General features: G+C 39.4%; 1 protein-coding gene across 1 annotated transcript; it reads right to left on the reverse strand.

The window, feature by feature from the left end:
• Window positions 1-207: 207 nt before the first annotated feature.
• LOC101852806 (E3 ubiquitin-protein ligase E3D) lies at window positions 208-20,085 on the reverse strand. The gene is made up of 9 exons (XM_005088981.3): window positions 19,903-20,085; window positions 10,575-10,749; window positions 10,067-10,221; window positions 8,675-8,967; window positions 6,578-6,740; window positions 5,256-5,385; window positions 3,051-3,223; window positions 2,348-2,498; window positions 208-698 (listed from the first exon to the last, which is right to left on the reverse strand). Exons 1-9 carry the CDS (start codon window positions 19,986-19,988, stop codon window positions 675-677), a joined length of 1,350 nt encoding a protein of 449 aa, XP_005089038.1. The 5' UTR covers window positions 19,989-20,085; the 3' UTR covers window positions 208-674.
• Between the last annotated feature and the right edge of the window lie 4,713 nt (window positions 20,086-24,798).

Genomic DNA, 24,798 nt, shown 5'->3' on the forward strand with positions numbered 1-24,798 from the left:
TCCGTTAAAATTGTTTTTCTCTAATGGGAATCAAACTCATATCACTGGCCTACCGAGCAGAGAGCCTTATCATTATACTAAATTGCCGGCAAGTATTTCAAATGTACTAAGCCCATAAAACAAAATTTTTCAAGAGAAAGATAAAACAGTTTCATTCTTTTAACAAATTATACCTATATTACGCATCTTTTCTTGCTTTTTATTTCAACATTAAGATTTTGAATTTTAACAGATTTTTTAATTGCAATTTTTAAAATGTCACAATTTTGGGCTCGGTACACTTTTAAAATTTTAACCGCTGGCTGATGAGATGACGCTGGCAACAGATGTGGTGAAGCTAAAACCCTCAGAAAGTAAAGACCTAACCCTAAATCCTTCAATTCTGTTCAGTACAGATGAGAAAGTTTTGATGACCTCATTCAAGAAAGTACATTGTAAATCAAGTGAATTCCCATATTAAATCAAATTGTCATGTGAGACTGAATAAGCATGGTAATATAAAGCATGAAGGAAATTTGATAATACATTTTTAACCTTCAACGCCACCACCTACATAGAAAAATGAACACAACGACTCAACTTTCAAAAGTTCAACTAATTTGAGCATGATTTTTCAAAGAAGGCCTTCAACGCTGGTTCTGTAGTTTCTGGAAGATCCATGGAAAAAAGATGGGTCAGCTTGCTGTAAGATAACCCACCTGAAAAAGAAAACGTAGTAACATGTAGTACAGTGTGAAAGAAAATTCAAAGAAAAGACATAATAATTTGCAATCCACGACATCCTGGAACCAGCCACTCATTAGTTTTCGGGCATATACAAATTACTGATATCATCTTAAAGTCTGTTCATTTGTCTTGTTTTTGATGAGTAAAAAAAAACCCATCTTTATTCACATTAGGCATGTTTGATAGTATGTAAATGAAACACTTGTTACAGCAAAATACTAGAGGCATTTCATGCCTTTTCTTTGTTCTTAGACTATGCACATTAATTGAAGATTGAATTGTCTTCCCAGTTGTAATTTCATTATCATCCTCTTTGAAATCATTGTTCTTTGACACAGAATTGAGAAGCAAGGGATAATATATGGCAGAGATTTTTTTCATTAGCCTACATCAACATGTCCTTGGACCCTAACACCATGTAATTAATCAAGGTACTCAATATATCAATCATTTGGTCTGATACCACCCCAAAATAAATCTGTTCAATTTATCAGATATATTTTTTACAAGCTCTGATTGACTACAACTCACCTTTGAAACTAATCAATTGATACTGTAAAGCACTGTCAATGAACACAGTCGAACCTGTTCATAACAGTCACCGTGTTCACAGAGAAAAGTCACTGTTATAGACAGGTGGTTGCTTAGGTGCTATGAATGGACAGGGTCCAAGTTATGGACGCTTACTAGGTTTGACAAAGCCAACAGGTAGTTAAAAAATCTGAAATCTTTATTCTATTTTTCTATTTCATTTCCATCAAAATTGTGATCCATCCTAAGAGCTTTGTTGCATTGATTGAATGTGTACACTCAGTCTGAGGACGGGCTGGCAGAAAACTTTCGTGGCAAGTGACTATTATATGAGCAAGTTGTGAGGCTGACTTGTTGCAAAAATGGCTGACTATTGACATGTTGCATAGGATGTTATGGAAAGCTTAAAAATACAGGGAAAACGCAAAGGTGTCGTAGTACAGTTGACATAAGTACAGATGACTGCTTTGGAGAGGTGACCACGAAGGCAGATGCGACTGAACTTTTTAAAAATTACAGCATATTTTTTTTAAGAAGCAGAAGAGCGATATCAAGGAAGGAAGCGTTCAAGTTTCTAACCTACTCAGCACAGAACCTGAGATATCAGTTTTAGCATCTCAGTTCTAACAGATGATTTCAGAAATATCTTGGTCCAGGAAAAATAACTTTTCAAGAAAGTCTGACCTCACTACTCCAGAATGTAAAAATTAATCCTTGAGAGAATTATATAGCACAATACCTGTCTAGAAGGGAAAAAAGCTAATTAAAAAATATACAAACAGTACCACTACTGTCAATGGTGTTCCAATAAAATTCTTTAAAAATAGCAAACATTTTTAAGGTCCCAGTATCTCAAAAACTAATCAATACTTAGTCAAAAGAATTACAGTCCACACTTTTTTAAGAGTAGTAAAAACAGTCAGTCTGACAGGATGTCTTGTTGCAATCAAGGTTCGAGCGTGAAAAATAATATTTCTATAGTTTGTCATTTCCCTATTTTGTTGGAATTTTCTCAAAGTATCTTTCTACATATTAAAACAAACTCTATAGCTGATATCAATAAGGCTTCTTGAAGCTTTTTGTTACTTACATGAAACCCATTCAGACCACGCTGAGACACTGACAGCTTCTTTGTGCTGGTGATGAGAAGACGGAGGAGCTGCTTGCAGAGGGGATATGGCAAGGAGATGCTGTGCACTGTGTTGTCTTTCCTCCAAGCTTTGAACACATCTGGAGCTTGTCTGGTTGAAGAACAAAGGAAAGAATTATAATATTCTTCTTTCATGTTTCCCCACTAGACTTCAGTGATTTTTGATAAGATGTTCTTCAACATATAGTGAAACTTTTGTTTGCATTCACGTCTTTTTTGGAGGACTAGACCATCTCACTCTTGCCAAACACAGACAGAAACCGGCGGTTTCAAAGGAACTCTCAAAAGTATTAACTATAAACATCTAAGTATGGGATGCCTTTACAGGTAAGCCCGGGCAGATGAGCTCTTTTTTAACTTACATCTACTAATGTGCATAGAGCGCATCCAGGTACCATAATTGTTTGCCCTTTCTGAGAAAATAATAGGAAAAACCTAACCACCATTAGGTTCGCATGTGCCAAACACATGAGACAAAAAAAAAGTTATTTTAAAATATTATTGCGAAAATAAACTACAAAAAACGCCATACACTCAAGCAAACAAGCCTCATTACTGACCTTACAGAAATACGATATATGGGTGTACCTGTAAAAAATTTAGTTATCCCAAAAGCTTATACATTTAGTGATAATATACATACTTGTCAACGCATCCATTTACAGACAGGAAATCGGCTTTATACAGGAGTTTCATACTCTCACAGGGAGAACAAGAGTAGGAACGAGAGGCATTTGGAGATGATGACAATGGGGAAGATGATGAAGTCGATGATGCTGAAGAAAAGACTACCAAGTCTTGATCCAACAGCCATAACTGGGGGAAAAAAAAAGAAATAGAAATATCATTACATTGGCTCAAACATTAATCTTTGGAGTTCATCAAATTGACAGAATTTCTCTTGCACTTTAATATTGTCTATGTCAAGCAGAATTCAACCAGGGTGACTTTGAAGTCTTTTCTTCATTTCACATGAATATATATATTAATGTACAAAACAATCACTAGATAAAAACATACTGTCAATGTACGAGAAAATATTCTTGAGTATAATTGACAAAGAGGGAGGAACAGACGCAGAAATAAAGTTCAGTATTGGAAAGGCACAAACTGCATTTATTTCTTTGAACAGGATTTGCAGAACCAGGGATATCTCACTACGAACAATGCTGGGGATTTTCAACTCAAATTTTAAGTGAGTCTTGTTGTATGGATGTGAGACATGGAACGCATCTCAGGCGTGCATTAAGAAGATCCAGGTTTTCTTGAACAAGTGTCTGAGGAAGCTGCTGAGGATCAGATGGACTGACAAGATCACCAACGAGGAAGCATTTAGAAGAACGAGACAGAGCCCAGTCAGAGATGAGGTGGGAAGAAGGCGTTGGCGATGGATTAGACACACTTTCAGGAAGTCAAGCAGCTGTATAACAAGGAAAGTGTTAGATTGTAACCCACAGGATAAAAGATCAAGAGGAAGACCACGTGGAACCTGGAGAAGAGTCACGGAAATGGATGTACTGAAAAATGGGAAGACATGGAGTGACATCCAGCGACTCGCCCAGAATAGGGAAAGGTGGAAAGAGTTTTTTCGTGGCCTATATCCTGATCCATGGTGAAAAAGACAATGATGATGATGATGAGAAAAATTAGCGACTCTAATTTCATCAACTTGTAGAGCAGGATCAAAAAGAGTTACAAATACTTCTTGAGATAGCAACAATACCGTCTTCTGTATAATATTGTCCAGTGTTTTTATTCATTTGTTTACATTCAATTTTCAGTTTACAAATGATCTTGATATTGCAAAATTTTCCAAGTAATATCAAAGTGTGAGAGTTAGCATATCTTTATCAGGACCACACAAAAAAACCGAGAGAAGAAACAACTTAAACCACAGAACCCTAAACCATGTTGTTGTTGCTGTTATCCATCCAGAACACTAAACAATAAACTTCAGCATGTTGTGATTAATGCCTAGCTGAGGTAAGTTGAACAACAGTCGAGTAAATGAAGTCCTTAGCATAAGAAGTTGCTTCAATCAGTGGTTTGGTTTGTGCCGTTTCTTTTGTCATCACAGTTAACATTATCTTGATCAGATTCCACTCAAAGTGATGATTTGACAAAAGAAAGATTAAAACAGGAGTTTTCAGCCATATAAAGAAAGAGAAACCAAAGATATTATGAATAAAGGAGAAAATACCAAAACGTTGAAGGTAATGCTGATGGACTTTCTGAATAGAGGACATTTTTTGCTTGCCTTGTGTAAAAAAAAACAAAAAAACTTTTCAACATAAACTGTGGGCATAGAATTATGGAGCTCCTGCTGGCTTGTCAAATTGACTAAGGAAAAATCTTGTCAAAGTCCAAAATCTGACAAGCTGTGGGTAACAATAAGTGGGGTTATTAAAAGGTTATCATAAACAGACATTCATGTAGGTGTACTGGTTGTTTTAAAAAATGCGCAAAGCTATTACATTCCCTATGAGGAACAGATACTATAGACAGTTCTTTGAGAAACACTTTTTAACATCAGAACATCAAGTCCTGTTACCAAACCTTGTCAACACCAGGTGCAACATCACAACTCCTTCAGCACGTTATATCAATATTTCTAATGAATAAACCACCTTCAACAGTGTTCTAGTCAATTCATGAAAACATGACCAGAACAATAATTTCCTTTTTTCTGACAAAAACTTTTTCTCTTCAACCCAAAGAATGGTTAAATGTTCCAAAGCACAAGCTCATCCAGGAGAGACTATATGTGACTTCAAGTAAACATGACTTCAACTAACAATATCTATTGTTGACCTTTACAATGTGTGTTTAACTCTAAATTTCAACTCACCAAAATTATTACACCACTTTGTCCTTCAAACTGTAGGGATGCATCCACGATGAATCGAAAACTGGTGAATCTATGACTTTGGTCTCTCAGCAAGTGGCACATAAACTCTTCCACCGTTTGTTCACTTAGACTGAAAGGGAAAGTAAGAAAAGAAATAACAGAAAATTGAAATATTGAAAACATCAAAATGTGTCTGGTTTGCTTAATTCGAAGGAAGAATATTAATAGCACTACAATAGACCCAACAGAACATTGAAAATGTTGACAAAGAGCACTTCACTTCATCTTATCTGAATACAAATAGGACAGGTGGAACTAACAAATTAGAAGAACAAAAATGCTTTTCTATCTTCATACAAGGATTCAAAACATGAACCACATAGCTCCCAAAAATGAGAAACACACACATTGAAGGAAAAAAAAACCCATCCTCTGTCTTTACATACTAAAAATCTTCCTAAAAATTTCAATTTTTAAATTCTAAACCTATCTCAATTAAATCTAAGACAGTTTTCTCCAATATCTTGAACTGTATCATCAGCATTATCAGCCCTCTGCATGCAGGCTAGTTTGAATCTCCCTGCATTTCAGTCCTTTCAGTTCAAAGCAGATTTGCAACCATAAAAGCAGTTTCAACAGCACAGTACTTTCATAAACTATGTAAATAAGGAAGAAAGAATCATCTGAAGACAGAAAATCTACAATACCTATTAAAAGAGAACAGAAGCTGACAAAAAAGCCCATTAGAATTTAAAATACCATTGTTCCAACGTAAAGAGAGCATCATTTTTTAACAAAGATAATAAAATAATAAGGCATTCAATACTATTTTCCTTTTTCTCTTACTGGGCTCCACAGCTAGACCACAGAGGATGACGGCAGCCTCCAGTAAGTTACACTGGGGTTTTTTGCACAGCAGTTTGTCATGGCTCTTGCAATTCTCAGTAAAAGAGTCGTAGACTCTTTAATACAAAACTTTATCCCACTAAAAGGCACATTTTCATCACTTATTGCCATTTCCCTGTTCTACACACAAGAGGTTCTATTTCTTTTTATTACGATACAAGACATAGCAAACAGCTCTAACACAAATTATATAAAAAGTCGGGGCACATCTTTTTTTCATATTATATGCACACATGCATCCTAAAATGAAAGGGTCTCAGCTCAGCACTATTCTGAGAAGAGAAAAAAAAAAAGCAACTGCAAAAGAAATTAAAAGTAGACTGAGAGAATGAAAGTTCAACTTTCGCAAAGCACACACATTAATGGCTGCTCACTAGTGCATAGACAAGAGTTTTTGTTCATTACTAAACACTTACAGCTTCTTTTCAGTGTCTGAGTTCAGGTCATCAGGGGTCAAAGACTTTGGTAATAGCTCCTTGTCAGAATCTTGTCTGAAGCAGATTGCATGGTAATACACTTTATACACATCGCTGGCACTGTCAGACACTGGGGACTCAGCCACTACTTCGGAGCTCTTGGCTGACATGAGAGAAAGAGGAAATAAAAGTATTTTTAGGTCAATAGGTCTGTCCATTATTCAGACCTGCCACTCTATGAAACCTCAAAATCAGGATCTCATGGAGAAAAAATCGGGATTTGGTGAAAAAAATCGGGATCAACAGCAAATCACCAAGGTGACTGCCAAAGCTGACTTAAAATTTGTCCAGGGGTGTCCATAAATTCCTTGGCCTATATGCCCTCTGTGTGTCTTTTTAGCGCGCGCGCGCGTGTGTGTGTGTGTGTGTGTGTGCGTGCGCGTGAGTAATCATTATTTTTTGTAAATCCTGGAGCATCACGTCAAGAACTCCTAGTCCAAGTGTCTATAACCCCCCCCCACCTTTACCAAGAAGTCCCGAAATACCTGAACTTAAGTTGACCCCGTCAACGGACGGTCCCCGACACGCAGAATTCACACGGCGATGATATGTCACGTGACGCGACTGTGCGATTGAAACAATACTAACGGGTCCGACCGACTAACTGGTTCTGGTTACTGCACGTTCACACAAAACACTCGGATGAGCGACAGTCGTTCTACTTCAAGGATAATGACGGCGGCCGACCGACCAAATGTACCAACAAATCTCTTATCCCTCATGTGTTCAGACTAAAGCAACAACATCGGCCGTATGTTTGTCTTGTCAGCGCAGTTACATGTAGTTGTGTAAGGGTTAGAAAGACAGTCGCTCGTCCGAGTGTTCGGTGTGAACGCGCAGTTACCAGACCTCGGACAATGCTTATTTAGAAAAGTAACAGCGGAACTACGAATATAATCGATTATTAAATAATGTCCCAAATAGAAACAGTTACCAGGCTATCATCGGAGAATTCTGAGTGCGGGAAAAGATCACACACAACTTGGGGAGAGTCAACTACTAAATGCGGCATCGATATTTCGGGAAATAGTGCTCCGAGTTCCTACTGACAAAAAGTTCGACGGGTGCTTCCCGTGATAAAGGAGAATGCAGAGGAAATTTTTAGAAAAATCCGACACAACAGCAGACTGGGACAAAAAATCGGGATACACGCGATCGAAATCGGGAAAATCGGGAGGATTGAGATTTGGGGCAAAAAATCGGGATATCCCGACTAAATCGGGATGAGTGGCAGGTCTGATTATTTAATTTTAAAAGACAGAGAATTATAGAATATGCAATGTCAGACATTTTCAGCTAAACCATAAGAGTAAACTTTCAATTTTTTAAATGGTTAGAGAGAGAGAAAGAGAGGGTGGGTGATGAGGTTGTAGGAGCACATTTTCAAATAATGACAAAGAACAAATGAGCAAATGACAACAATTTAAGACCTGAGGACAACACCAGGGTCAAGTAACATTTATGATTTCGAGAAAATGAGCAAAAACCTCATTCGTGAAATATATACAAGTAAGTTCCCATTAGAGGGTTTAAATAGACGTTTTCCTGGACTTGACATTGCTTCTCCAAAATGAGAACTAGAGGAAAATTGCCCAAGCTGAGATCATATTTCCACAAAATTGCGCCAGCATACAACCCAGATCTGTCCTGTCGAGCCAGCAAGGAGGAGGACGAGACTGTGGACTATGTGTTCCTGAGATGTCCCGCCAACTATCATGCCAGAACTCATCTGCTGGGACATTTCAGTAACCCACTTTCAGCATTTTACAAGGACCCCTGGGCATGCTGTCAGCATCGCTGACCGTTTATGACGCCATCGCGTCAGAAGAAACTGAGAGAGAGAGAGACTTGACCTTGGTTGTTGCATTTACACTTCACATCTTTGAACGAGAATAACAGGGCATAGGAAACGAATAGCACTTCATCAGTGCTATTAAAAGATAGCTCTTTGTCGCTGCTTTCAGATCTGCAAAACTTTATTTTCAAGAAAATGTGACTTGTTGTTGTTCTCAGGTCTTCAGTCTCAGGGACTAATACCTCTTTTCACAAAACCCAGGAAGTTTCCACACCGGTTACAGATCAGTTTGTCCTTATCATTGCAGACAGCCCCGGTCTTGATCTGCCCTGAACTGACCAACATGTACAGGCTACTAACTAAACAGTCATCGGGCCGAGGCAGCAGGTCTCTGTTCCTCGTGTGGTCCACACTGGGTGCACTTGTTGCTTCTGGTGTGTGGCCGTGGCCGTGGCCATCATGGTTGTGGCAGAACCAGATGTCCGCAAAGTCAGACCAATTTTCTGATGGCAATGGCAGAACACGCTTGAAATTACTGAAAAAAAAGATTATTATCAAATTTTTAATAATAATAATAATAATAATAATAATGATAATAATAATAATGTTAATTAAATAACAATAATGATGATAATAATAATAATAGATTGCATTTATATAGCGCTCTATTCCATACTAGTATAAGTTATAAGCTCGGAGCGTTTATGATAACAGAGTAATAATTCATCTTACCAGTTCTCAAAGAATGAGAAACATTTTACAGCATGGAAAAGAGAAAAATCAGGGTTTTTAAAAAAACATTTCTGCTTGTAAAATCGACTCAGTTACATCATATCCATCATGACACTGTATGAGCAGGAATGGCATCACTGGAAAAATATAATTCAATTTAGTACTAGGAGCAGTCTCTACATAAAATAATAAGAAAAAAACAAAGACTACAGGTGTTTTAAAAAAGTGGCCAAATTAAACAATTTCAAATCACATCTATACCACTTGCCCTTGTCCCACTTAAGTCTATGAAACTGCAGGTACATAATTGCAGGATAATGTGGGAAAAGTGGAATTTTAAGTTTTTAAGAATTTCCTTCGTATCATTGAAATCGAAAGCACCAAGACTAATTTTCAGAATAAATAAAACAACAAAAACAAATAAACAACAACAACAAAACCACAGGAAGAATGTAAAATATGGGAGCACAAATTCAAAGACATTTTCCTTTGTACAAAAATGAAGTGTTTCAACTGCAGCAATCCTCACGTGAAGCACAGATTTTAAAAAATAATTCATCACCACACAAAGCACATAAGTAGGCAGAACTGTAAGTACATTAAAACAAAAATGCACCCTGAATCCAGTCATATAACACACATTTTCAAACAGCATAAGCATTCAGCTGTCCAGACAGAAACAAGAGAGACAAGTTGCTAACACTGTAGTACCATTTTAGCGCTGGAATTGTTCTGTGACAGAAATACACCCAGAAATCATGAACAAAAACTTTTGGGGCATATATAAAAACAAACCTTTGCTAGAACAATGGGATCAATTTGATTTTGAAGGTTAGATTTTTATTGATATAAATACTCTCATTTTCATTTATATAAATACTATAGTGAAGAGGACAACATACCAACTGGGTTTGAAAATCTGTGCCCCACAGCCAACACAGAAACATCTGGACTGGCAAGCCTGAATTCTCGATACCAGAAGGTCTTGATTGATATGCTGATAACCTCCATTGAACTTGTGGCTGTTTACATCACGACTTTTGTTTCCTTCTTCTGTCTAATATTGTAAATAAAGTGTTAATGATAGTATATCATACCAACCATTAAAAATAGACTAATCAATGCAAAGTCAAAAAGGTAATTCAATTAGAAATCTCATGACTATTTACGTACTTTCTGTCTAAGAGGCTAACACTATTATTCACTTGCATATCAACAAAAAACTGAACTGGAAACAAAGGAAAGCATATGGCAATGATAGGATGCATTATATAGTAGCATTTAACTGAAAAACAAACGTGAAGAAAAAAGAACCATAAATCCTTCTTGCATAGAGACCATTTAAATATGTGCTGATTCAAATGCTTTTAGTTATTAGAAAAGAAATATTTCTAAAGGTTACGCACTAACCCACTCAGCCTCAAGCGTCAACTGAAGCTCCTGTGTTCCAATCCAACGTAGACCACGACATGTTTCAGGTTTCAGAGTCAAACTTTGCAAAATAAACTCTGCATTCGCCAACCCTGACAGGAATATTATCTTGTTTTGCTCAACAATTACTCTTGAAGAAACGCAAATAAGCTCCCTGAAAGAAAAAAAAGATATATTTTGAATTTGACATAAACCATGGAGTAATGTAAGCTCCACACACTCAGTTTTGCAGGCTAAAAACTGTAAAGATAAACATTGACCAACCTGCAAAGAATTAGGGAAAACAAAAATACATACTTACATTAAATGCAGTAGTCTGCTAAAACTGAAATCTACAGGCCCACTGGGCCTTCTTTAATTAAGCTGGTTTTCAGTTTAAATAGTTTGCACAATTAGAAGAAAAAGTAATCAGGGGTTATATTTACTTTTGGTTTAATGTTCGGTTTAAATTAGAACCAGAAGAAATCGTCAGTGGAGCCCATAGTTCTCCACTGGTTTAGGTTTATAAGGGGTGCTAACTAGCCGCTACTGGCGCAATCGGGTCGGGTCCGGTCGATTTGGTAGTCAAGGTTTAGTCAAATTGAGGGCACAAAGCAGCCATCGTGGCACAAACCAATCGACTCAGTCAGTGACCTTCAAAAACAAACATGTTTGTTTTCAGTCCTGCGAGTCGCGTGGTTTGCAGCCAGTCACAAGGCTGAATCACGTGTCTATGTTGGCACTCAATATCCGGTGGCGCCCTCTTCGAAAAAGTGCTGACTTTGAGAACACAGCTACCGTATTTGTGTGAAAAACAATAAAAGTGGATAAACGAAAGAGAGCTGCAAAACAAAGACTGCTGCGCCATCTGAACCAATGCACGGACTTCGGCGGACATTTTTGGGGCCGAGTGAACTACCTTGTTATGAACGATCTTTGATAATAAGAAGTTATCGATGTAACCCATGTTTATGGGATTCCAGGCTGCCTCAGCACTGCAACAGGGAACTGCGGAAAGGAGCCCTGAAAGCCACTGAGGTTAAAGTTAAAGGTTCCTCTCCACTTTAACTTCCAGGTCGTAGGGTACAATCGCGGTCGGGTTGTAGTGCGCACTGAAGCCACCAGATCCGATCACGCTAATGGGCACCTTCTATAAGAGTGTAGTATCATACTGAAAAGGGCAAACTCAATCTGTGAGTTTCTGGACACATTGGGGGGGGGGGGGGGGTACGAATTAAAGAGATGCCTTAAAAAACCCAATGCTGGATGGCCCTCAGATGCTATTTGGAGGATCGAAAGTATTTGTGAAACAACTACAAACCGACGACTCATTTATTTTCCGACTAAGATCTAGACTACTATGACTATGAGTCACTTTTATTAAAAGTTACTAGACTAGGCTACAAGGTATATATAGCCTATTCTTACTAAGAGCCTAGAAGAAAGTAGATCTAGATTCGGTACTACTAAAGAAGGCCACCTATATTCTCACCCCTGGTGAGAATAACTTTTATGACCTGCTATTCTCACCCCTGATTAGCCTCAGCCCTGGTCCGTCTAGTGTCATTTGTGGTAAAACGATCTCATAACCACTTCCATCAAACTATCCAAGCTCTTTTCTTCCCTTTCATTTTTTTTTCTTTTGTTCTTTCTTTTCCTTTTTTTTTTCTGGCCTCTTCTTTCCCCTTCTTCTTGAGCATTTGGAGTTTGGAGCCAAAAAAGAGCCAGAGAACCAAATGAAATTCTCAGTGCCAGACATGATCCAAAAGAGCAAAATTTCTGGGATTTGGCTCCAAACTGACAACCCTGACTGTGGCTATTCGGACGCGAACAGTGATGAACATGATGTTGTGGAGCATCAGCCCTGAACCCCCCCCCCCCCTAGGGTCATGCCCGCTAACCTCAGCCCTGATCCCTCTAGGGCTTAGCGTACAAGAAACCATGCAGTGTACCCGCTCGCGGCGTGGCGAAACTGGAGGGCTGACTGGGAGCCTCAGTGTGCATGCGGCTATGCACGCAACGCAAGGCAAATGGTAGAGAAACACACCCACTCTCTCCCATCCACCTCTCTCTCTCTCTCTCTCTCTCTCTCTCTCTCTCTCTCTCTCTCTCTCTCTCTCTCACACACACACACACACACACACACACACACACACATACTGACACTGACACACACACACACACACACAAACTTCATAAGTTAGCACTAATTAAAGTAGAACATCCGATACATTGCTCCCAATTACATGTACTTGGGATGAACTATCAACGTCAAAGTTCAAACGCTGATCATTTAATACTCCACCCCTTCCTTATTCAGGATGTCGCAGAATATGAATGGGCTTTAAATCTATCCGCACTTGTATATAAGTGTTGGTGAGAAACATGAAACAAAAGAAAAATACAGATCTTAGATCTTGATCTTGAATTTAGAAGTATGAGTGATAAACAAAACGAAAAAAAACGGTTTTCATCAATAGTCTTATGACTACAATGTTTGCTGGTAAAACATAAATAGGGAATACTTGAATACAAAAGTTAGAGATTTTGTAGTACTGCTTGACGTTAATCGGAAAAAACCTGAAACTTAGATCTAGTCAAAGGAAAAACAAACTGAATATGTCGCAAAAGACCAGCATCATTTTACATTTATCGAGTGTCTGTAGAGTAGATATGACCAATACTTTCTGGTATTATAGTAGAATTCTAAGTGAGCTGGTGTGATAAACCATAAAGATGTTTTAGTTTGCTGAAAACATGTAAGAGTATACAGAATAATTGGCTTGCAGCAAAGTTAGATTATATCAAAGAAGCTGTTGTGGCAATATACACTGGAGATAGTACTTCGTACTAATATGAAATCTGTGAAAGGGAAGCATGCCAGTTTGTCACAGGCCCACGACCCCGCTTCGACTATGCCCTGCATGATGGAAGTTATCACTCTCAATAAGAGTAAAAATGAATGATTGATTAATAGTATGAATTGAATTTTATTTTTCTACTGTTTTTAACGAAAGAACATTCCTTGTTCAAATTTTACAGAATAATATCCTTTGGTTTGCAAACAAAAATGAAGAAACATAAACAACACAAGCTGAATTGATATAAAAAGGGACTATCTAAAGTTACAATACCAATTTGAACGTGGAGCGAGAATAAGAAAACTAAAGTTACGACTGCAGTGTTAAAGGGCTATAAAATTATGACTGTCATCAATACTTAGATATCTAAATACCTAAATGAAATTGTGACAAACTGGGCCTGTGTCAAACTGGGCAGTGAAAAGGCCTACTTTTTCATCAAAAACTTAGTAAACTTGTGCAAGAAAGACAATTCAACCAGAAAAATAACAGAATAGATAGATAAATAAAAATAAGTAAAATAAATTCATTAAAAAATCTCACGTCCATTGGAAAATGCATATATTATATATTTGTCTCCTTTATAGTTTATAGGTCCCACAATCCATTCTAATGTTGTGCTGCCTTTGTTGATTTGGACGAGAGCTTCGTTGCCTTCCTACTCGATCCACAGTCTTGACTGTTGCTGCTGTTCTGAACGGCAAATCTTTTTAGGAAGATGTTGACAATGCATGTGAGGGTTTTCTTAGACACAACGAGATATAAGTTAAAAGTGTCCATAAATTGTCTCATGATTGTAGCCAACCGAGCTCGACAGAGTTTTGAAACTGAATTTGTAAAGAACATCTTCAATTGTATCACCCTCACTTGCAAACAGGTGCATATAGATGCAGCAACCATTATATGTCCAATACGCTGAGAACTGAGGATTTTAAACTGTATTTCATCCTCATCCGTTGCAACTACACCATCATGTGTTGTTGAAGTTTTTTAAAAAGAAATGACAAAGTTTTTCTCGAAAATTGCTGATTGATGTTTGCATTGCAGAGCAAGTCAGCGGCTTCAATGTCCATACTCCGACATCTGAAGTCACTGGTAGAGTTCTGTGTTGTTCTTGAATGAGCAACATTACGTAGTGTAGATGGGAGTACACTAGGAAAAATACTGGGAGGAACATCAGGAGATGGATACCTAGATCTAGATTTTCTGGTTATAGGAGCACCGGGTGGTCAGTGTAAAGATCTACTGCAAACGCCCAAATGCCTAGTCACTTCATTGTGTTTCCAGTTGTGCCTTGGTATGCTGTCGACCCTCTTCTTACATTGCTTGGGGTCAGTAGGAAAGGAATACACACTGACGTCCTTGTCCGATCCTCTTTTACTTTCATACTTTGAGGAGCATCCATACATGGAACACTTTTTTGTCATGGTGGCCCTTGCAGACACAATAAAACACACCTTTTATCCATCAGAAATTCACCTTGTAGGCCCACACATTCAAAACAAATCTATATTAGTCTTAGTATGTTAGAACACAATGAAGAAATCTTGCTGTATAAATACCGGTACAAGAATAGGCAACAAGTACCGGTAACAAGTGCGTCGCGTTATATGCATGCACACGCACACTAAAAGGACTACTACACACTACACACAAGGCAAGACAATAGGCCTTGCTCCTAATTGAGTAATTGAGTTTCACGCGAACAATGCGGCGAGCGAATGGCAGGCGAGAACCCAGCCTCACAGATTCCTGCCTGGAAGGGCTGTCGGGACGCATGGTTTCTTGTACGCTAAGCTCTAGGGTCATTTCCGGTACGAGGGGATGAGAATAGTGGGACCCACATTCTTAAGTAGATCTAGTAGGCCTACCCTAGATTCTAGATCTAGACTACGGAGTGTCTACGTGCACGGTAATCTCATGTCTAGTCTCAGTATCTACGTACACCGTAACTGGGCACCTAGTCTCACCTAGTCTCAGTATCTACGTACACGGTAACCGGGCACCTAGTCTCAGTATCTACGTACACAGTAACCGGAATGAAAATAAATCAATATTTGTCCTGTGCTGTCACTTGCTGAAAAAAAAAAAAAGTCGTACAAGCGTCTTGTCGGGCTCGCCATCGTGACCGGTCAGTCTTCTTCTTCTTCTTCTCGATCGCATCACACTTGAAGTCCGGTATCTGTAATAAATTGGGCCGTCCTGCTCAGTTCATCTGGCGGCCCGTATAGCTTCTCTTGTAGCGTCAGTGGGGTTGGCCACGTTTCCTGTCTCAGGGCCCTGTGTGTCTTGCAGTGCTGAAGGATGTGTTCAACAGTTTGGTCCGCCTCTCCACACTGGCATTTTGGTGATTGTACTAGTTTAAAACATTTGTACATATGTTGTCTCAGTCTTGTGTGTTGTGTCCTTAGTCTGAAGATAATCACTTGTTCTTGGCGGGACAGCTCATGGTAGCCATCTGGTGTCTGAGGTGCTTCAAATAGTGTATTTATAATAGTTTTTATTTCTGTGTAGTTAACGCTGTTGTCTGGTTGCTCTTTTTGTGCTCCTAGTTTGGCCATCCTGACTGCCTGCTCATTTCCCAAGACACCACAGTGTGATGGAATCCACTGTAGCATGATCCTCAAACATGGGATGTCCTCAATTTCTTTTCGTAGCCTTGGTAGTTTGCCAGAAGTGATTGCCTGCAGTACTGACATGGCATCTGTTAGGAATACTACTTGGCTTTGGGGTCTACCACATTCTTGATGGTGTTTGCTGCATGTACTAGAGCCTCCGTCTCTGCCCTGTAGTTTGTACAATGTCGCCCTGTTGGGACTGCCTCTGCTTGTCGTCGTCCATTTGGGAACTGTACGTACACTTCGGCTTCTCCTCTTTTCACAGCATCAGTGGCAGATCCGTCTGTATAGATCCTTATCCATGCTTCTTGTGGGTATCTTTCTTCAAGCATGGACAGGGTGAGGGACTTCTTGCTCAGGTCGCTGTGGTCATCTTTTGTGGTGAACATAGGAATGGACGTGTGTATAGATATGTTTGTGTTTTTCTTTTCCCATGATGGTGCCTCTGGGATGTGATTCAGCATGTTAACTGTGACTGGTAGATGGTCCTGTAGGGATCTTTGGATTTTTCTGCTTTCTTTGATGAAGTTGGATCTTTTGAGTCTTGCGGTGTTTGATCTCGCTGTTCTCGTGTGCAGTATATGATCCTCCATAGCTGTGGCCTTGGTGTACTGTATAAGGGCCTTGCATTCCCATCTCCTCTGCAGGGCCACTATAGATGTTGTTTGTTCCATCTTTTCTATAGGCGTTGACCTCATTGCTCCAGTGATTATTTGGAGAGCCTGGTTTTGCACTTTTTCCAGAGTGTATTTGTGAGTCTGTGCTGCAGTCATCCATGCACTGGATCCGTACTCGAGATGGGGCCTGATTGCGCCCAGATAGACCTGTCTAAGTGTTTTCTCGTTTGCTCCCCACTGAGTCCCTGCTAGTTTTCTCATGATGTTAAGTTTCTTCCTGGCTTTATTTTCTGCATTCTGAATGTGTTGTTTCCATGTGAGACGCTTGTCAAAGATTATTCCAAGATACTTCTGTTGATTCTCAAACTTTAGGGGGGTTTTGTCTAATGTGAGGTGTTTTGGCTCAGCCTGGCTGAGAGTGAAGAGTGTAGCAGAAGACTTTTCTTTGTTTACGGTTACACACCAGGTTTTTGTCCATGTAGTGAGTTTGTCCAATGCTAGTTGCATGCGATATGTGGCTGTAGTGACGAATTCCTCAGAGCACCAAAGAACCAGGTCGTCTGCATACAATGCGGCATGTATTCCTTTGGGCAATTCATTCATGAGGTCATTGATGAAGAGGATAAAGAGCAAAGGTGACATGACTCCACCTTGGGGTACTCCTTGTCGCAGCAGCATTTTCCGTCCTTGATATCCATTGACCGGTCAGTGAACCTGTGTGTTCGCATCACATTGTGAGTACCGGTTGGGGTCACCAAAGTTCATTCAAAGTCTGTGACTGTGAAGTATAGGGCTCTGGAAAGGGGGGATAGTTTTTTTAATGATACAGTCGGGGGAGGGGTGGGGATGAAGGCAACACCAGATAAACTTGGAGTTCTGGACTGCCCGGTTACCCTGTAAGTGACACTGAGACTACATGCCCGGTTGCTGGTTACCGTGTACGTAGACACCGAGGCTAGGTGCCCGGTTACCGAGTACGTAGACACTCCGAAAGCCTAATGCCTAATGCATCTCGCCTCTGCCAGTCGGGAGCGTCTCTCTTTCTCTCTCGCCCTTTTTAACTCCCAGTGGAGCACAGGCCATCAACAGCATAGTCAGGAGCGTCTACGGAGTGATTATTCTCACCCGGGGTGAGAATAACGACAGCCTACTATTCTCACCCGTTTTTTTCCGTTTCGGGCATCATAGGAGGACCCCTGCCACTGAACGCTTCAGGCGACAAAGTTCGCCTCCTTCTCTCATTCCACTGAGCACGTGAGGCGACTAAAATCGCCAACGGGCAGGCCAGCTCTTGAGCGCGGGAGGCGACTATAGTCGATTTGGGGGAAAACCTTATCTTTTGACCAAATTAATAGTGTCACCTTTTGTTGCTACAGTAATTAATTTTGGTTGTGTAGGCCTAATGGAACATTTACTCTTGAATGGTTGAACAATCAAAATTAAGAAAAAAATAAGCCCAGAGTCAAGGCACTGCGTTCCTTAAAAATAAACGTGGACTCTGCTAGGGATAACAACTATTTACATGTTTTTTTGTGTTGTAAACAAAGGCCAATTCTAACATTACAATAACAAACTATTACTAACATTATTTCATTATAAACAGTTTTCAGTTAAGGCTATTAATTTTTAAAACATACTCTGGCAAGTGAATTCCTTTCTGAATTTAGAATATATTTACACTTGTCTTGGGTTTTAGTTTTGGTGAAGATATGTGTGCATACACTCAACTCAAGATTTTTTTAACGAAGTGATTATTCGGACTCGAGTCCAAATATGAAAAAATTTTATTCGGACTCTGATTCTTGTCCAGCATGACATCACTTCCAACTTCCTGTGACTCGTGACTCCGACTTCCTGTCCTGCCTCACTCGTGACTCGCCTCAGGCTGGGTAGAGACCGGGATCACTTCGGGCAAAAAGGCGTTTTGAGCAGGAGCCGAGTTTTAATCTTACGATGAATTTGAGGCCGGCCTGAAAAGTTATAGCGCTTCTAATAAATGTTTATTTGTCAAGAGGTCATCAGAAGCAATTAAAGATGGCTCGTTAGCGTGTGTCGTGGTCGGATGGGCGGCCTGCACACGTGTGGCTGTGTGCCTGTCGGGGAGGGGGGTGGGGGGCACTATCGGTCCGGGCGTTGAACGTCGCATACGCGTCAGTCTCCCTCCCCCCCCCCCCGGCAACTGATCATTATTACAATAATAAGCTAGTCTTGACGTAGATCTACGTAATAAATTGTGCGCTGGTCTATGGAATCAAAAGTTGCCCTATGCTCAGCTCTACACAGCAACACAACTTTTTCTGGATAAACAGCTCATAATATGCAGGTGCCAGGTGGTCTGCTAATCTTCAATTTCACCTTTTTCTAAAACAAAGAAAGTGGGAAACATGGGGGGTGGGGGGGGCGTATCAATGAGGCGGCGGGCATTGGATCGGCAGAAAAGGTGTGTGTGTGTGGGGGGGGGGGGGGGACTAAAAAATGGCGGAAAATTGGAAGCACTGAACGTTAGAACTATAGAACGAAGACACTTCCTTTTTTTCGGTTCGGACTCGAGTCCGAATACCGACGGCCTTTTTTAAAATTAAACCAATAACAATCCCCACGGGAGCCTAGAAAAAACAGCCAGAGCTCTGGTACAGGTCACGAACCGTCACTCTCTTACAATTCACAAATTATTTTAGATTCTATCAATCCGTTCTCAACAACCAGGTAGGCTAGACTAAACATCCATTGCATTCTCAGACCGGGTGAGAATAATATTCATTTTATTGATTTAATATTATTCTCACCCCAGGATATTAGGGTGAAAATAAAATTATATTTTTATTTTCACCCTGGGCGAGACTAACGCAGAGTGTTTGGCGCTTTTTCGGTAGGCTAGTTCCCACCCCGCAATTGTTATTCGCCGGTTTTGGCCCCAAGAGTAGGGGGGTTTCAGGGGGGCTTGCCCCCTGATTTTACCATAATTTGATGTTTTGCAGTTGTTAGGTTTGATTCTAGACTCTAGATCTAGATCTACATCTAGATGATCTAGATCTAGATCTAGATCTAGATCTAGATTTAGATATCTAGATTCTAGATCTAAATTTGTGGCAGAAAACTCGTGGGGCGAGCGGACACCTCCTAGTCCTCTAGATCTAATCTAGATCTAGATCTAGATTCTAGATCTACCTAGAATCTACCTACTCTAGAATCTACTAGAATCTACTTACAGCTAAAAACAGTGCTGACTCACCTTGAAAATTCGATGTATATATTAGCTGACGACAAAAGTGGCTTAAATTCTGCCCGAATACTAACAGATGGTTTCATGAGAGCCATTGTCGCTCAGGTACCTGTACATTTTTTCGACAATGAACAATGAACAACCTGCCTTGCCTCCCGCCTGCATGAACAAGTGCGACTCAAATTACCATAGCGTGTGGACCTATATGTTAGCTTTAGCGGTTAAAAAACATTTGAGCAGAACTTCCCTTTCACTTCGAAGATGAATTAACTTTTATGGGCCCGAAGAAGAAGAAGAAGAAGAAGAAGAAGAAGAAGAAGAAGAAGAAGAAGAAGAAGAAGAAGAAGAACAACAACAACAACAACAACAACAACAACAACAACAACAACAACAACAACAACAACAAGAACAAGAACAAGAACAAGAAGAAATATGAGGATCAGGAGGAGGAGGAGGAGGAGGAGGAGGAGGAGGAGGAGGAGGAGGAGGAGGAGGAGGAGGAGGAGGAGGAGGAGGAGGAGGAGGAGGAGGAGGAAGAGGAGAAGACGGAGAAGGAGGAGAAAACTAATAATTGTACTCTGCAGGGATTTTATAGAAAGCCATCGAGAGGCTTTTTTTTTAAAGTAATAGGGGCCTACAGGAATCCTGCAAAGAACCATCCGGGCATGTTCTGTTCGTTTTTTTCCTTCAAAATGTGTGCCTTGCTTCTTACTTACTCGAGTTGGTCTACCGCCAGGAACAAGATCAAAGGAATAGAGTTCACCATTTTACCGTAAGAATCTATACCCTTTCTATCACAGGCAGGCTGAAATACGACCACGCCAAAAAACAAATCAAAAGCCAATTACTAAAAACAGGGAGGGGGGGGACGACTTGAACGGAAAGAAAGAGTAATATTGAATAACTATTACTACAATTTGGTGGGATTGTGTGCTTTGAAAAGATCTGGTGATTTAATTACGTGACAAAAATCCCAAAAGACATGCATTTAATTCAATGAAACGGGGTGGCGTGTTTGCTTTAAAGTTTAAGGGTTGGCAGGATTTAACTCGGAGGTAGGCCTATCTGTCTTAACAATTTCTATAATTGTTCTTTGATAATAATATAATTTCATCCCAATTTAAGTATAATATCAGCTTTGGGTTTGAACACTGAGTCGAAATCAGCTTGATAACTGTTGACCTGATTGCGGTAATTTGAGATGATTGATTTATAATTGAACTTTTTATGTAACTTCTCATTCATAATGCAAACAGCTTCGAAACACTTAGGCCTATGTTCAATTATTTTTTTAATCATTCCTGCTGGTAGCTTACTTACGAAACGATTCTTGTTTGATTTTGTTGGTTCAATATCACTACTAGATCTAGTCTCCATCGTATAATACTAGACTAGTATTACTTCTTTTCTTTAAAATAGCCTTGTCGAGACCAAAAAAGTCGTTACAAGCACGCGAACACGGTATAAGACAGATACTCAGGCACTTAATAATCTTATAGACATGCAGACACGTTCAAAATATGTTATTGATGCAAATTGAGACAATGATCGGCCTTTTTTTTCGTACTCAGCTAACTTTGATTACAACTTTGCGGTTCTCACAACGGAATTTAATTTCGCTTCCCTTGCCGAAATTCCATGCTGACACATAATAGGACTAATTCGCAAACTTCAGATTCGCTTGAAAGTTAAAAGTGCGCGTTTTTAAACAAGCCTATGTTTCGTTCTAATGGTGGGGTCTGAATGCTGCACTCAGCTCTGATTAGCAAAACATTAGTACTTTGATATGCTACATTCTAGCCTACGAACAGACCTAATTTTATGAAACATTGATCTGACGGCCTAGCAAATAATGTGAATTTGTTTTCAGACAAGCAATGCATGTTGTACCCTAAGGAATACTATTTGGAATATTTCTGTAAAAGCTGTAGAGTTTGTGATACTTTGACGGATACAGTAAGGTAAAGCGCTTTTGCTAATTCCCGGTGTTTTGTACCAGGGACTTTTGTCTTCGACTGTTTATTATCATACACAAAGTAAAAAGGAACGCGTAGGTGTTTTTTTGTTTGTTTTTTTTTAAAGTCCAGAACGTCAAGATGATTGATTTCAACAATGATTCACTATCACCGCTCACAACTCAAAATACTGCTTCCGTCAGGGGCTCTGGTTCAATAATAAGCGATAAGTTACAAATTTACTTTGATCTTTACATCGCGGGGATGGGCTGCTTCATCATATCTGCTTTCGGAATGTGCACGAACTGTGTGAACATCATTGTTTTCCTCAGGTAGTACAATCGAAACTGCAAAGTGTTCCTCATAATATCGTTTCTTGTACCATTTACATTCACAATGGCTTTTTTGTTTGTTTGTTTGTTTTGTGGGATTTTTATATTCTATCTATCTATCTATCTATCTATCTATCTATCTATCTATCTATCTATCTATCTATCAAATTGTTTGTCTTTCGGCCAATGCGTCTGTCTAGTCTATCTATCTATCTAGTTTCCTCCTTCTTACAATGTATTTTCTTCTTTCGGTTTATTTCCGCTCTTTCCGAATGGTCTCTTTCCTGGCCATGAAAATAATTTTTGATCATTAGTCCTATACCGCACCTAAACAAATCTGTCTTTAGACAAACTGACAGTTTAACCGACAGACACTGGATCTGGGTCATCATTGAACTGAAAGTTTTTCTACTAGAAAAGTTCTGTTTAGACGTACTGGTTTTTTGTGGGGGGGTTTTAATCCTTAAAGTGTCAGTCCTTGACAAAACACACATAAAGGATAACTTGGTAATCCGGCATTAAATTGCATTCACCGTACCGGTATTCTATAGACTAATTTTGGGTCGCTGATCTCGAAAATCCTATTCTTTTTTTATTTGACCAAATATATTACTGTTCGATATATATCGAGAGGATCGCTCGTTTCCACGCTCAGTTTTACCCTGAAGTTGATATGATGTCGGCCGTTTTTTCGATATCCTACAGTTTTTAGTAAGAGTTTTACGGCACTTGTAACACAATAAGGTCATATAAGTGCCGAAGATTAGAGGAGTTACAAGCGAGTAAAAGACACAAAAAGCAGGAGAGAGATCAGGACGATAGATCTAGATGTTTGATAGGAAAGAAGGAGCAAACCACACCAAAGCACCCGCCAACCACTCACATCCTACAGTTTGTCGATCAATAAACTGTACGTGTAAATGGCGCTTTATGGAGTTGTGAACCATGGAATAATACGAACCCTACCGCAGTACTTAGACACAACATTTAATAAATTTAGTCGTGAAAAGTTGTGACCGGCCACAAACCGAGTCTGACCAGAGAGACTGGTATGAGCCAGTAAAAGAATATACATGTAGCAGTCTACCGTACTAAGATAAAACTGCTCTGAAATTTGACGACACGCCGAATTCCATACACCTACACATGTATACATCTGGTCGTGTTTTGATGAGTTCCTTTCACCAACACAGAAGGCTATGCATCTGATTGTTTTTACGCCAAACTACATGCTGTGCATCATCAAACTAATCATGGATGTTGATGTCAATTGGACTGAGAAATTAATAAGTGCAGTTGAAGGCAAACCTTTGCGGTACAGTGAATAATAATGATAATAATAATAATAATAATAATAATAATAATAATAATAATAAAATAATAATAATAATTATAATTATAATAATAATAATAATAATAATAATTATTATTATTATTATTATTATTATTATTATTATTATTATTATTATTATTATTATTATTATTATTATTATTATTATTATTATTATTATTATTATTATTATTATTATTATTATATAGCGCATTTCTATGCTCAAGAGCATGCTCTATGCGCTTTACAACTATTATTACACCAGCAGACCCTTTGAGAACACTCTGAAACATTCTCGACTTCCGCGAAAGCATACAGTGTAGTTGCGGATTTCACACGCTCAAACACTATCAAACTGACAAGATCGTTCACTGTCTATAGCCGGGTACCCATTTCCATTGCGCTAAGTGCCTTTCCCAAGGACACAACGTCGGGCCCCTGACGGGATTCGAACCCACAACCTTACGGTTGCGAGTCCGAGAGCCTAACCACTTGGCCATCGAATCCAAAATCTTGTTTTATGTTGCTTTCGTCTGATCGAAAACTTTAGAGCACATATACATGCTATCTCTGTTAATTCCATGCTCGAAATGAATCGTTAACATTAAAGTCTTAAGACGCTCTAGTTTTAGTGCCTTAGAGCTTTACAGCTCAAGTGGAAGTTAAATTCTGCGACAAAACTGACTAAACGGTCTAAACACAGGCCTTACTGAGTCGAACATTTTAAATAGGTTCCATACAAACAGTTTTCCCTTTGGAACAAGGGCTAGATGAAAACTTTGCACAGATTTGCTGCGCAGAGACGGCCCCTTATCATTAGGTACACAAAACAACAACAACAAAGCAAAACAAAAATAAACTTTAAAAAACTATTTTAAAAAACAAACAAACAGAAAAACAACAACAACAACAACAAACTTCTGACATAAGCAAACACTATGCAGGGAGGATGCACGCGACGAAGTTATTTCAAGGATTGCAAGCACAGCGAACTTGTTCGCTATGATTACAAGTGATCAGGGACACTAACTTCACTCTCTTCAGCACGGTATCAGTGTTGTTATTCTGTGTTTTCATTGTAAATATTACGACACAACCTGCAATGAAAAAAATACCTTGAGCAGTTACATTGGAACGTCGTGCGCTTGTGCGTGTGTGCGTGTGTGTATGTGTGTGTGTGTGTGTGTGTGTGTGTGTTTGTGTGTGCGCACGCGCGTGTTTGCCTGCGCGTGCGCGCACGTGTGTGTGTGTGTGTGTGTGTGTGTGTGTGTGTGTGTGTGTGTGTGTG

This window comes from Aplysia californica, unplaced genomic scaffold (genome assembly GCF_000002075.1).
Source record: "Aplysia californica isolate F4 #8 unplaced genomic scaffold, AplCal3.0 scaffold00002, whole genome shotgun sequence".
In the NCBI taxonomy this organism is placed as follows: domain Eukaryota; kingdom Metazoa; phylum Mollusca; class Gastropoda; order Aplysiida; family Aplysiidae; genus Aplysia; species Aplysia californica.

Excerpts from the sequence above, each read along its gene's own strand:
- LOC101852806 (XM_005088981.3), bottom strand. The coding sequence starts at position 19,988 with ATGGCTCTCATGAAACCATCTGTTAGTATTCGGGCAGAATTTAAGCCA. Across the intron at positions 5,386-6,577 it reads TCAGACACTGAAAAGAAGCT|TCTAAGTGAACAAACGGTGG; the intron begins GTAAGTGTTTAG and ends TTTCCCTTTCAG. Across the intron at positions 699-2,347 it reads GTGGTCTGAATGGGTTTCAT|GTGGGTTATCTTACAGCAAG; the intron begins GTAAGTAACAAA and ends TTTCTTTTTCAG.